This window comes from Pituophis catenifer, unplaced genomic scaffold (genome assembly GCF_029215685.1).
Source record: "Pituophis catenifer annectens isolate HBS135680 unplaced genomic scaffold, rPitCat1.0.hap2 SCAF_5, whole genome shotgun sequence".
Classification (NCBI taxonomy): Eukaryota; Metazoa; Chordata; class Lepidosauria; order Squamata; family Colubridae; genus Pituophis; species Pituophis catenifer.
Window position 1 is genome coordinate 42,978,881 of NW_027256885.1, and position 14,082 is coordinate 42,992,962.

The following is a 14,082-nucleotide window of genomic DNA, read 5'->3' on the forward strand; positions in this document are numbered from 1 at the left end:
GCATCCAGTTTGGGTTGCCACGATATAAAAAAGATGCAATGAAAATGAAAAACTAGTTAGCATTTTTCTAATTAATATAACATGACATTTTGATTGCCTTGCTTGTTCAGGAGAACAGAACAAATCTAACCACTTTAGAATGAGAAAACTCCTCTTTGCCCTGTGAATCTACCCTTGAGATCCACAAAGAACAGAATAGCACTAAGAAGCTGTCCAATAAACATGGTAGAATTCTGTGTTTTCTATGTTAACTATTATTAATATATTTCCATAACATATATAAATTATGATTTCTTACTAATCTGGTATATTGTTACATAATCACCCACCTAGTCACAATTTTAATTGTATAAATCAACTTTCAATTTTCATAAAGCAAACATGATTTCATGACCAGACCAGGTTATACATAATACGTTTTATGCTCTTAAAATAAGAAAGCGATTGTAGATTAGTAAATGGTGCTAAAAAGATGTTTTGTTTGTTTTTACAAAAATAACTTTCTTTTCTGGCTTTAAAACTTCTGGAAATATTACATCTTCTTTGAGGTCTCTATCCAGAGTTGTCATTTTAGAGAGTTGTCATTTTACAGCGTGTTATAAAGAAGACAAAAAGGTTAGACAACAGATTTATAGGCACATTAGGAGGCATTCATAAATAAGCAGGAATCTGTTTTTCGGAACAGTTGCATCTTTGAATAAATTTAAATCAATATATCAACAGTGGCACAGCTGGTTTGCAAGTTGGCCATTTTTCAGCATGACCTAAATTTCTAAAAAGACAGACTTTAGGAATGTATGAAGACTAAAACAATGGTTATTAACTTTTTTTAAAAAAGAAAACAATTTTGTAGTAGCAAGTTTCTTTTTTATTTTTTAATATACTTTAGGAAACAATATACAAAGCTGAGCTTTCCCACCATTTTCAAACGGTGAGACACTCCAATTACACAGTCAGCATTTTGTGATGGCTAAGAACAGCAGTCAGCACCAGACTTGAACAGTTACCTACAACACAACCATACTTTGAAATGAAAAGTCATAATAGCAAGACAGGTTAAAAACCAGGAGTTAACATATGACAACTGTTGGTAGGTGTCACTAATCCTTGTTGAATGTCTTTAAATAGTTTATACACAATTACATTTTTTAAAACAAAACTTCCATTGAGGACTTATTTTTAATTTAGTACAAAAGTATTCAACAAGAGTAGTTTTGAAGAAGAGTTCCCGAACAGTTCAAATTGTAATATGTTATCAACCAAAGGAAAAGAAAACCAGTGGTTTTTGTGTTTTAAAACATGTTTATTACAACAGATACAATTCACATCTGACTAGCTTTTTCCTTCTTTTCCCTCCCACAACCATGTTGACATTGGGCTATTTCCTTATAAAGCTGAGAAAGGGAAGTACTTTCAAACACATGTGCCCAGTAATAGTATCAGTCCATTTTTTCAGGGTGCAAATGGAAATACATTTCAATAATTTATACAAACAAGTAGGTTATGCTCAATCACTGCAATTTTAAGCTATTGTACACAGGAATGAAAAGTTTATAGAAAAATGCCATAGCAACAGTGCCTTATGAAATGAAGAAATTAAAATAATAAAAAAACTGATAAAATCAGAATCAGGAATTCAAAAGGAAAATGAACACAGAAAATGAAAAACACTGCTCTGTAAAACAAACGGAAAAGCACTATTCCTGATCAGGTGCAAGTGTGGAAACAGTTATTTCGTGATATTTTGTATATTACCCTAACTGTTTCAAACTTTGAGACACAGATCATTTGGTGTTTGCATTGAATTTCAGGAAATGAAAGATTTCTGTATGATAAATTAACTAAAAAAGATAACTAATTTTGCAAACAGTTTTACATGTAAAAGGCTAGGTATTTAGCCATCTTAGCATTTATTACTTTTGGATGTCTAAGCTCTGATACACATGGCTTCCCATGGCTTCACTCTACAAAACATATTTACAACATGAAGAATACATCTACAAGAAATCTACATTTCAAGAGTTTTACAAATCATCCTTATATTTTTCCCCTGACTGACTTCCTTCCTTTCTCCTTTCCCATGTTATTTTGTATTGCCCAACTCAATGGTCCAAAGTCTACTCAAATGCAGCTCAAAAAAGTTAAGACTGGGCAACATGTTTTACAGACTTGTATTCACAACCCATGTGTTTCACACCATGAAGGAATTCTGATTCTTTAATTTTTCAAGTTCTTTAATTTGTTGTCTCAAAAAGAGTATCCTATAAAAAGAAAATAATACAATTAGCACCTGAGATACGAAATTGACTCTTCAGTAACAGTTATACTGTGATAAATACAACTAGTTTATTTGCTTTCTTAATTTTTTAAAAAGGATAAAATTATTGGGCCTGGAAATGGTTGACCCACCTTAATGGTACACATAAAGGACTAAATTATTATTCAAGATCAGGAGCACACAAGGGTACCTTCAGTAGTTCAATGACTGGAGGGAGGTATCATGCCTGTTTCAGTCAGCATCATCCTGGTGTTAAATTCTAACATTTATTTATTTATTTATTTATTTATTTATTTATTTATTTATTTATTTATTTATTTATTATTTATTTATTTATTTATTTATTGGTTTGATTTATATGCCACCCTTCTCCGGAGACTCAGGGCGGCTTACAATACGTTAAGCAATAGCCTTCATACTTTTGTATATACCTGCTTAGTAGGGCTTTCGCCCCCCCCCCCCAAGCGGTGTTCTTTTTTATACAAAGTCAGCTTATTGCCCCCCACAATCCGGGTCCTCATTTTACCTACCTCGAAAGGATGGAAGGCTGAGTCAACCTTGAGCCTGGTGAGATTTGAACTTGCAGTAATTGCAGGCAGCTGGTGTTACTTAGCAGCACTTTAGTCTGCTGCGCCACCAAGGCTCCTAGACTATGCACTAGGGAATGCATCTCAGTTGCTCTTACATTTATATAAAAGTTGTACAAGCAAACATAACTGAAAATTTAGCAAATCAGGAAAATGCACCCAAAATAAATAATTACCTTTGTTCGCGCAAAGTTGCTTGAATTTCACACACTCGAACTAAAGATCTTAAATTTTTTAATTCAGTACAAATTTCAGACATATGGACACTTCCTGTATTATGAGCTTCTTCACGCAATCTGGATGCCTAAAGAATTAAAAGCAACTATTCAAAAATGTATTTCATTTACTAGATAACTTAGTAGATGTAGACACCTATAAAAGAATACAGTGTTAGTGAAAAGATGTCTATATGACTAACAACATGAACTGCAGTGTGGGAAAATAAAGAGCACTGTTTCCTGTCATCCATAAAATAACAATTTTCAACTTTACTGTATGACAGCAACTTAGATTTCAGCCTACTTTTTCACTAAGTTTTATATATCACTGAAAAAGTTTGGCTTTTTTCCAGACAAAACATTTAACTTTCGGTCATAACAAAACTATAGTGGGGTATCATTGGTCATAACAATGGAAAGCTGTTTCAATATTTTGATTCATTATTGGTAATTATACTTACAAACCTCAGAGACTAATCATGAGAACCATTACTAAAAAAATTTCGCATTCTGAATTTCTCACAAGAAAAAGGTGAAAATGTCACAACTTTAACAATTATAAGAACAGCATACAAAGCCCTCAGTTGGGAATTATTGAAATACTGCAAGGGGAATACCAGCAGCAGCTCATTCTGTTTTGCCCATGTAGGAATCCCACTCCCTGCAGAATCTGGCCTCTGCTTTAGAAAAGCTGCTTGTCCAGAAAGAGCCCTTTAAATCCGGATTCCCCACTGAGCGAAGGGAAGCAGCCTGGCTCCTCGCACCAAGAGCAGGAAGAAACACTGGTCTCTTTCATTTCAGCCAATGGGGCTTTGGGAAGATGCAACAAGAGAAACCATTAAAACTTGGGATGTCTTTTCCCCCCTTCATCCTGACAACAAAGGGTGCAAAGCCTAAAGTGCACAGCTTCCCTATATCTACAGCTTTAGAAACACCAAAGTGAAGAAAGCTTGCTTCCCTCCCCAAGCTTTACCAGCGTATGCCTTGGGAAGGAAGGCTCGGGCTTCTCCAGCATCTCAGAAAAAACCAGCTGCTTCTGGAACTCTGCCACATGGCCCAGCAATGGAGCACATTTCTCCTTCTGTACCCCAACCTCTTTAGCCCTGGGGATCTTGGAAAGGTAAGTGAGCGATCAGTGATGGGTGGGGAGGAGACCCAAGTGGTGGGAAGCAGAGCATGGGGTATCTCAGGGTGGGGAGCAGGGGGAAAGGCTTCGGGAGGCTGGAGGCAGAGGCAACCCACCCAAGGCACCCCATATTCTATCTAACAACCCACTCATTTGTTTAATGAATGCATAGGAGTGAGCAGGGATAGAGGCTTGTTCACTTAACAAGATTCACTTAAAATCCTCTTGATTTACAAACATAATTGGCAGGCTCCATTACATTCGTAACTCAAGGATTACATGGAACCTACTATAGCGTGATGCAATTCTGACCCGACTGGGGTAGGTTCTGGGAGTATTAAAACATGATTAACATACTAACAGAAATCGATCATTAATAATTTTCCTACCACCCAAGATGTTCTTCAGTATTAAGGAATAAATAAAATATAAGATTGCTGCAATCACTGTTTTATTACATTTACTTGGTTGACATGAAGTAATGTTAAATTCTCAAACTCTGGACTCAACAGGCAAAGTCAAGCCAAGGCACTGTGGGGAAGACTGCAAACACAGACTCTGATAAATTAGCATTATATAACTGAAATGAACCCAGCTGGGTAACTTTGGGTCAGGCATTCTATCTTAGCCCAAACCATCTCATTGGGTTGTTGTTGTTGTGGGGAAAATAGGAGGAAAGCACTTCAGTTGCACAAAATAAAAGATTAAAATAAAAATAAAATATGCACAAAGATCAAATATATGGTATTTATAGTTGGAAATCAAGAATGGGTATATAAACAAAAATCTAACAAAATATCACAATTTCTACTATACAAATCCCTAGGACCAATGACAGGACAACTACATATTGCAAAGAAAGGTTTAATAAATAAGTAAAATAAAGCCAGGGTTTTGGACTCCTCCCCAAGACGGCTGCTGAATGGTAAGGGTTTTTTTCTCTCTAACAATCTACTGTTTTTGCTGCCAAAAGCTGGCTCTCTCACAGTGCTGCTCCCTGGATGTAAATTGGAGCACTTAGGAATGACCCAAGATGACTTTTGGGCGACCATGGACCCACCTGGGGGGTCTTGAAGATTCTAGTTCCCGGTGGGAGTGGTCAGTATGCTGGGTTTTATCTTCACTTTTTGAATCTTCTTTTTTACTCTGCTTTTTATCTTTAAAAGTTGACTGGTCGATTGAATGCTGATTTATTTTAACCCCCTGCTGGACTCTAGCTGCTTTTTTTTTCTTTTTCCCCTTTGATTTATGTTGTTGTTTTGAATAACTTTTGCCTTTCCGTAAGGAAACTGTGTTCTTTCATCTGATTTACATTAATATTGGACTGTCACCACATGGTTTTTGTATTTTATTAATTTGCAAAATACAGTGCATTCAAAAAGTATTCAGAACCCCTTCACTTTTGTCAATTTTGTTATGCTGCAGCCTGATTCTACAGTTGTTGAAATTCTTTTTTTCTCATTAATCTACACTCAGTACCCTATGACAAAGTGAAAACAGAACTTTAGAAATGTCTGTAAATGTATTAAAAAGAAAAAACTGAAGTATCAACATTGGCACAAGTATTCAGAACCTTTGCAACACCACTTGAAATTTAGCTCAGGTACCTCCCATTTCTCTTGACAGTTGCTGACATGTTTCTACTCCTTGATTGGAGTCCACCTGTGGTAAATTAAATTGATTGGACATGATTTGGAAAGGCACACACCTCTCTATAGAAGGCCTCACAAGTCAAAGACCTGGGGAAGACTACAATAAAATTTCTGCTGCACTGAAGGTTCCTAAGAGTACAATGGCCTCCAAAATTGACAAAAGTGAAAGGGGTCTGAATACTTTCTGAATGCACTGTATTTAGAACTTTTTTTTTAAAAAAAATCTTTTAATCTTGGATCAAAATATCCAGAAAATATCTTCTCTGTTTTATTTATTTATTTCTTCGCTTTGCTTCAGCGTTATTTGTTTCCTGGCTAAGTTACAGAGCAACAGTGTATCAGATTACAGTCGAGCAAGGGTGGGTGACATCTGCAAAAAGACCATTTGGTAACATACAATTTTTGGTACGGCATTTTAAAATGCTGGAATTATTTGTCTAAATATTGACTATTTGCAAAAAACTGAAATAAATATTTGTCAGACTTTGTGCAACGTTGAAATTTCATCTGAAGGCACCATGTACTGGTGAATGAAATATATAGTAAACTCCTACAACCTTGGGAAGAACTGATAAGACAAAGGGAAAAAAAGTGGAAATAACACCTGGAGGACTGCTGTGCTATCTATTGTTCTATATCTGTCTACTTCATGGTTATTGGAGGTTTAACTGTGAGATTATGGAAGACATGTAAAGAAAACAACTTTTAAATGCCAGGATCTATGACTGAACTTACAGAGTGGACTGAAGAAGACATTTGGAAATCTTCCTGGATTACCTAAATGGAACTAACTGATTAACTGTGGGACACAAAGAACTATAACTATTGCATTCCCCTGAGGAGCAATGCTAGGATTGAGCAAACTGTTTCTAAGCTGGCTTTCTGAGGTCATAGACAATTGAGACTTTGGGGCAGTGACAGACTACTGACAGGCTATTGAGCAATATTTGGACCTATCAAAATAAGATAAGATGTTGCATCAGGGGGAGATGAGTGGATTTCAAAAAGAAATGGTGTTGATGCTCCAAAGTACTTATGGTATGTTGATAAAGAACCACAGGGAGATAAAAGACTTAATGCATGACACTGGGGAAATCAGAAAATGTTCAACATGGGACAATGAATAAAGATCATAAAACACAGGAAATAGAGGAGATAATTCAGCGCAAGAAAGACCAGAGGAAAAGACAGAACAGATAAATCATCAAATAAAACAAGGAAGAGAAGGAGAAGACAATAAAGACTTATGAATCAAATAAGGGACAATATTTATTTATTTATTTATTTATTTATTTATTTATTTATTATTTATTTATTCATTCATTCATTCATTCATTCATTCATTCATTCATTCATTCATTCATTCAATTTATATGCCGCCCCTCTCCGAAGACCCAGGGCGGCTCACAATACATTCAAAAAATCACTATAAAAACACTTAAAAATTAAAAACATTAAAGACATTAAAACCCATTCACACCATTCATGGCCGGATCTCGTCAGATCGCAAAGCGAGATCAACGGCCCCAGGCCTGCCGGAAAAGCCAGGTCTTCACCTCTTTTCGGAAGGCCAATAGGGTGGGGATGGTCCGGACCTCAGGAGGTAACTTGTTCCAGAGAGCTGGGGCAGCCACAGAGAAGGCCCTCCCCCACGGGCCCGCCAGCTGGCATTGTTTAGCTGACGGGACCCGGAGGAGACCATATCTGTGGGATCTTACCGGTCACTGGGAGCTATGCGGTAGAAGGCGGTCTCGAAGATAACCTGGCCCTGAGCCATGTAGGGCTTTAAAGGTAATAACCAACACCTTGAATTGTGACCGGAGACCAATAGGGAGCCAGTGCAGCTTGCGGAGAATTGGTGTAATGTGGGTGTACCTAGGTGCACCCATGACAGCTCGCGCGGCTGCGTTCTGGACCAACTGTAGTCTCCGAACACTTTTCAAGGGTAGCCCCATGTAGAGCGCATTGCAATAATCTAACTGTGAGGTGACAAGGGCATGAGTGACTGTGAGGAGAGCCTCCTGATCCAAGTAGGGTCGCAATTGGTGCACCAGGCGAACCTGTGCAAAGGTCCCCCTAGCTACAGCTGCCAGATGTTGCTCTAATCTTAGCTGTGAGTCTAGGAGGACACCCAAATTGCGAGCCCGTTCTGAGGGGGACAATTTCTCTCCCCCCCCCAGAACCAAGGGTGGACAATCGACATAGTCTTTAGGAGGCAATACCCACAGCCACTCGGTCTTGTCTGGGTTAAGTCTGAGCCTGTTGACTCCCATCCAGACCCTCACAGCCTCCAGGCACCGGCACATCACATCCACCGCATCACTGAATTGACGCGGGGTAGAGATATACAGCTGGGTATCATCAGCGTATTGCTGATATATATCAGCAATATATATTAAGAGATCAAAAAATGGGATTGGATAAAAAGAAATATATTTTTGAAGAGAAGTTAGGGGCTTGGGCAGATCCTCCGGAAGTACAGCAGTAAGATAGTAGAGATGGAAGAAATATTTGGGTTAAATAGGAAAGATGTAGACAGAGACAAAGACCCAAGGGAGGAGCTTGGGAGGCAAGTCAAAAAAACGAATAAGAATTGAAATACTAAAGCGGGCAAGAGATGATGGTTAGAAAGGGAATGCTGTTTAATAAAAGATTGGCTTTATTGAGAGCTAGAATAGAGGTAGAAACAAGATCAAGGGGGAATATTATTATACATATTTTATACAATATACTAAAAGTAATAGCTAGATGTAAAAATTAGATGTTGAAAGATGGTATCACTATGTACATTTAAATAATATTGTGATTGTTATTAGAATGGCGCACAAAAACACTGAACAACTAAACAGTGAAGGAACACACTCTCATACAAATATGTATAATAACACCACAATTACATAAGTATGATTAATGTAACAAATATTACTATTATTTGTATTTAAATGATACCCAGATGCCTCACTGTTCATATAATGATATTGATGTACCGTATTTTCTGGCGTATAAGACGACTTTTTAACACAGGAAAATCATCTCAAAAGTCGGGGGTCGTCTTATACGCCAGGTACCCGAATCTGAGTTGCTGGCGCTGACCGATGACGCTACGGGAGCGCCGACAACACTGAGGGGAAGCTGTGCTGATCTCGTCAAGGCTGCATGCCGCTGAATGCTGGACCCAGCTGGTTGCTACGCGGAGCTTCCCCCACCGTCCCAGGCATCCAGGGGGATATTACCGACGCTCCGACTTCCCCAGCTGACCCCCAGTGATGGCGAGCCCCACCTGTCTGGGGAAGTCGGAACATCGGTAATATCCCCCTGGATGCCTGGGTGAAGCTCCACGCAGCAACCAGCTGGTTCCAGCATTGAGCGGCATGCAGCCTCGACGAGATCTGAGCTGAATCTGAATCTTCCCGAATCTGAGTTGCTGGCGCTGACTGATGACACTACGGGAGCGCTGACAACATTGACAGGAAGCTGTGCCGATCTTGTCAAGGCTGCATGCCGCTCAATGCTGGACCCAGCTGGTTTCTGCGCGGAGCTTCACCCAGGCATCCAGGGGGATATTACTGACGCTCCGACTTCCCCAGACAGGTGGGGCTCGCCATCACTGGGGGTCAGCTGGGGAAGTCGGAGCGTCGGTAATATCCCCCTGGATGCCTGGGTGAAGCTCCGCTCAGCAACCAGCTGGGTCCAGCATTCAGCAGCATGCAGCCTTGACTAGATCGGCACAGCTTCCTGTCAATGTTGTCAGCGCTCCTGTAGCGTCATCGGTCAGCGCCAGCAACTCAGATTCATTAAGCTGTGCCGATCTCGTCAAGGCTGCATGGGTGACAGGAAAAAAACCTGGTACAAAATAGCCCTCTTGCCACTACACGTAGCGTAGCCCATTACCTTGACAGGCAGATGTGCAGCCTGGCTCATGGGTATCTCTACAGTACAGCAACAATACAGGTGAAACTCGAAAAATTAGAATATCATGCAAAAGTTCATTTATTTCAGTAATGCAACTTAAAAGGTGAAACTAATATATGAGATAGACTCATTACATGCAAAGTGAGATCGTTCAAGCCTTGATTTGTCATACTTTTGATGAATATGGCTTACAGCTCATGAAAACCCCAAATTCACAATCTCAGAAAATTAGAATATTACATGAAATCAATAAAACAAGGATTGTACATAGAACAATATCGGACCTCTGAAAAGTATAAGCATAAATATGTAATCAGTACTTGGTTTGGGCCCCTTTTGCATCAATTACTGCCTCAATGTGGTGTGGCATGGATGCTATCAGCCTGTGGCACTGCTGAGGTGTTATGGAAGACCAGGATGCTTCAATAGCGGCCTTCAGCTCTTCTCATTGTTCGGTCTCATGTCTCTCATCTTTCTCTTGGCAATGCCCCATAGATTCTCTATGGGGTTCAGGTCAGGCGAGTTTGCTGGCCAATCAAGCACAGTAATCCTATGGTCACTGAACCAGGTTTTGGTACTTTTGGCAGTGTGGGCAGGTGCCAAGTCCTGCTGGAAAATGAAGTCAGCATCCCCATAAAGCTTGTCTGCGGAAGGAAGCATGAAGTACTCCAAAATCTCCTGGTAGACAGCTGCATTGACCCTGGACTTAATGAAGCACAATGGACCAACACCAGCAGATGACGTGGCTCCCCAAATCAACACAGACTGTGGAAACTTCACACTGGACTTCAAGCATCTTGCAGTATGTGCCTCTCCATTCTTCCTCCAGACTCTGGGTCCTTGGTTTCCAAATGAGATGCAAAAGTTGCTCTCATCAGAAAAGAGGACTTTGGACCACTGAGCAACAGACCAGTTCTTTTTTTCTTTAGCCCAGGTAAGACGCTTCTGACGTTGTTTGTTGTTCAGGAGCAGCTTGATGAAGAACACAACATTTGAAGCCCATGTCCAGGATCCCTCTGTGTGTGGTGGCTCTTGATGCACTGACTCCAGACTCTGTCCACTCCTTGTGAAAGTCCCCAACACTTTTGAATGGCCTTTTCCTGACAATCCTCTCCAGGCTGCGGTCATCCCTGCTGCTTGTGCACCTTTTTCTTCCACACTTTTCCCTTCCACATAACTTTCTGTTAATGTGCTTTGATACAGCACTTTGGGAACATCCAACTTCTTTTGCAATTACCTTTTGAGGCTTTCCTCCTTATGGAGGGTGTCAGTGATGGTTTTCTGCACAACTGTCAGGTCAGCAGTCTTTCCCATGATTGTGATTCCTACTGAACCAGACTGAGAGACCATTTAAAGGCTCAGGAAGCCTTTGCAGGTGTTATGGCTTAATTAGCTGATTAGAGTGAGACACTTTGAGCCTAGAATATGGAACCTTTTCACAATATTCTAATTTTCTGAGATTGTGAATTTGGGGTTTTCATGAGCTGTAAGCCATAATCATCAAAAGTATGACAAATCAAGGCTTGAACTATCTCGCTCTGCATGTAATGAGTCTATCTCATATATTAGTTTCACCTTTTAAGTTGCATTACTGAAATAAATGAACTTTTGCACGATATTCTAATTTTTTGAGTTTCACCTGTACATACAGTACAGCAACAGTACATACAGTACAGTATACAAATAGCTAACAGTCAAGACCCCATCATGGCTCCACCAGCAAGAAGAAAGAAATATGAAGCCAGTTTTAAACTTAAAGTTGTAAACTTTGCCATGGAACATAATAACTGTGCTGCTGCAAGACAATATGGAGTAACAGAAAAGATGGTTCGGGACTGGAAAGCAAATGTAAAAGCATTAAAGAGTATGCCAAGGGGTAAGTGTGCATTAAGAAGAGGCACCCCACATTGGCCAGAACTCAAAAAACATGTAGCAGACATGGTGAATGAGCATCGCCAAAACAGTTATGTAGTGACACGAAATAAAATACGTTTGTTTGCACTTCAGTGGGCCAAATCTAACCCAGATCACAGCAACAGATTTAAGGCCACTGTATCCTGGTGTACTAGATTCTTGGAAAGGCATAATTTGGTACTGAGGCAAAAGACAAAAATTGCACAAAAATTACCTGCAGATCTTGATGCCAAAGTAAATAGTTTCCATCGATACGTAATACAACAGCGCAATAAACATGGCTATGCGTTAAGTAGTATCGGAAATATGGATGAAACTCCAATGAATTTTGATATGATTGGAAATAAAACTGTCCATCCAAAAGGTGAAAAAACTATTTTAATTAAAACAACAGGACATGAGAAGTCCAGTTTTACAGTGGTACTAGCATGCACAGCTGATGGCTCCAAACTGAGACCAATGATTATTTTTAAAAGAAAAACAATGCCGAAACTCAAGTTCCCTGTTGGTTGTTTTGTACATGTGAATGAAAAAGGCTGGATGGATGAAGAAGGGGTAAAGCTATGGCTTGATAATGTATGGAGCAGGCGACCAGGTGGACTTATTCAAAAACGTAGTCTACTGGTGTGGGATATGTTCAGGGCTCATTTAACTCCCAGCACCAAGCAAAGGCTTGCAAGAATAAACACAGATGCGGCAGTTATTCCTGCAGGATTGACATCGTTGGTACAGCCACTGGATGTGTGCCTAAACAAGCCATTTAAAGATCGCATTCGAGAACAGTGGAATGAGTGGATGGTTAGCGGTGAAAAGTCATTCACAAAAGGAGGAAACATGCGTGCTCCACAGTTGGATGTTTTGTGCAAGTTTGTCATAAAAGCCTGGAATGATATTGACGCAGAAACAGTAATCAAGTCTTTCAAGAAGTGTGGCATATCAAATTCATTAGATGGTATGGAGGACGACTACTTGTGGCAAGATGAAGAGGAAGCCGAAGCTGAGACCACACCATCTGATACGGAATTAGATCCATACGATGACTGCCTTACAAATGTATCACAAGATGTCATTGATGTACTTATGATATCAGATGACGAACAGGAGGATTTTGAAGGCTTTTAAAGGGAAACTGTCACGCCAGCAAAACCTGTACAAATAGCTTGCAGTTATGATGGGCATTGCTGACTCGCCAGGGACTTGCCCGGCACTGGCTCTCTATTGTTTGTTATCTTCCTCCTATCATCATCAGTTCCAGTTTGGTTGACAGCTTAGAAAACAAACAGCATGGCAGCTCCCATGGGTTTATTGTCTTATCCTTCCTTTCAGCTTTAGAGTGAATTAGGAAAAGTTTAATCCAATTGCACTGTTTTGTTTACATGTTTGATGACAAACAGCCTTATGTTTATAAGTGACAGTTTTCCTGCTAAGTACCTGCATGTCATAAGCATTTGAATTAAAATTACCATATTGAAATCAAATCTGATGTTTTTTAATTTTTATTTGGTGTGCGTTGGAAGAGGGGTAGTCTTATACGGCGAGTATAGCCCAAACCCTATATTTTAACAGGAAAAGTAGGGGGTCATCTTATACACCCAGTCATCTTATATGCCAGAAAATACGGTATATTAAAAAAAAAAAAGAAATGGTATTAATAAACAAACATTGATATTTGATCCAGGACGAATTACTCTTAACTCTTGGGACGATTTGGCATAAATAAGAAGTTGTACTACGAGTTGTTTACAACAAGTTTGTTAATAGAGAGTTTTGAAACTTTAACCTTGCCTTATTAGTAGTCTTCCTGTTAAGTATTTTATCATTAATATAGTATATAGATGACAGGTCTGCTCAGCAGCCGCTTTCCTTGCACAGGATGGGACAATAAATTTAAAAAGGGAGAATGTAACAGATTTCCTTTCCAGACAATGTTTGCTTTCAGCTCAAAACTGTAAATTCAATCTATGAACTTTTATCAACTGTCATAAATAAGGTTGACTGCTTGAAAGAGTCTTTTGCAAAGTTTATTAAGAGTCACCCAAATATTGCAGAAGGACTCAGGAGGACACTTACTGATAGACATGGGGTGGCTAATTCAGAAACTGAAAGTAGAGCAGGCCCTTCTCTCCCTCCCAAAAATGTGAGAGGAAAGAATATTTTTAAAAGAAAATAACAGTCAGATAAAAAAAGGTCCAAGAGGTGACCAATATAACTTCTGTTTGCAGACCAAGCAGGTTACCATGCAAATTTGGGACAACAGAACAAATAGAGGGTGTTGGAGTGATAGAAAAGTTGTTAGACTGTCTCTGAGCCAGCTGCTCCGCTGCGAATAAACTGATAGATTTACTACATGCAGAATGGTTGCCAGTGAGAAGGCAATGTATGAGAATGTTATCTT

The 14,082-nt window shown here is 39.4% G+C and overlaps 1 protein-coding gene across 3 annotated transcripts in view; it reads right to left on the reverse strand.

Annotated features, from left to right (window-relative positions):
* Nucleotides 1–1,149: 1,149 nt before the first annotated feature.
* WAC (WW domain containing adaptor with coiled-coil) overlaps nucleotides 1,150–14,082 on the reverse strand; it is a 138,324-nt gene continuing 125,391 nt past the window's right edge. For all 3 annotated transcript variants that reach the window (XM_070944470.1, XM_070944468.1, XM_070944469.1), the window contains 2 exons: nucleotides 3,042–3,169; nucleotides 1,150–2,261 (listed from right to left, as the gene is read on the reverse strand). In XM_070944470.1, coding sequence (XP_070800571.1) covers nucleotides 2,192–2,261; nucleotides 3,042–3,169 — 198 coding nt within the window. In that variant the 3' untranslated portion in view covers nucleotides 1,150–2,191. The remainder of the gene's footprint in view (nucleotides 2,262–3,041; nucleotides 3,170–14,082) is intronic.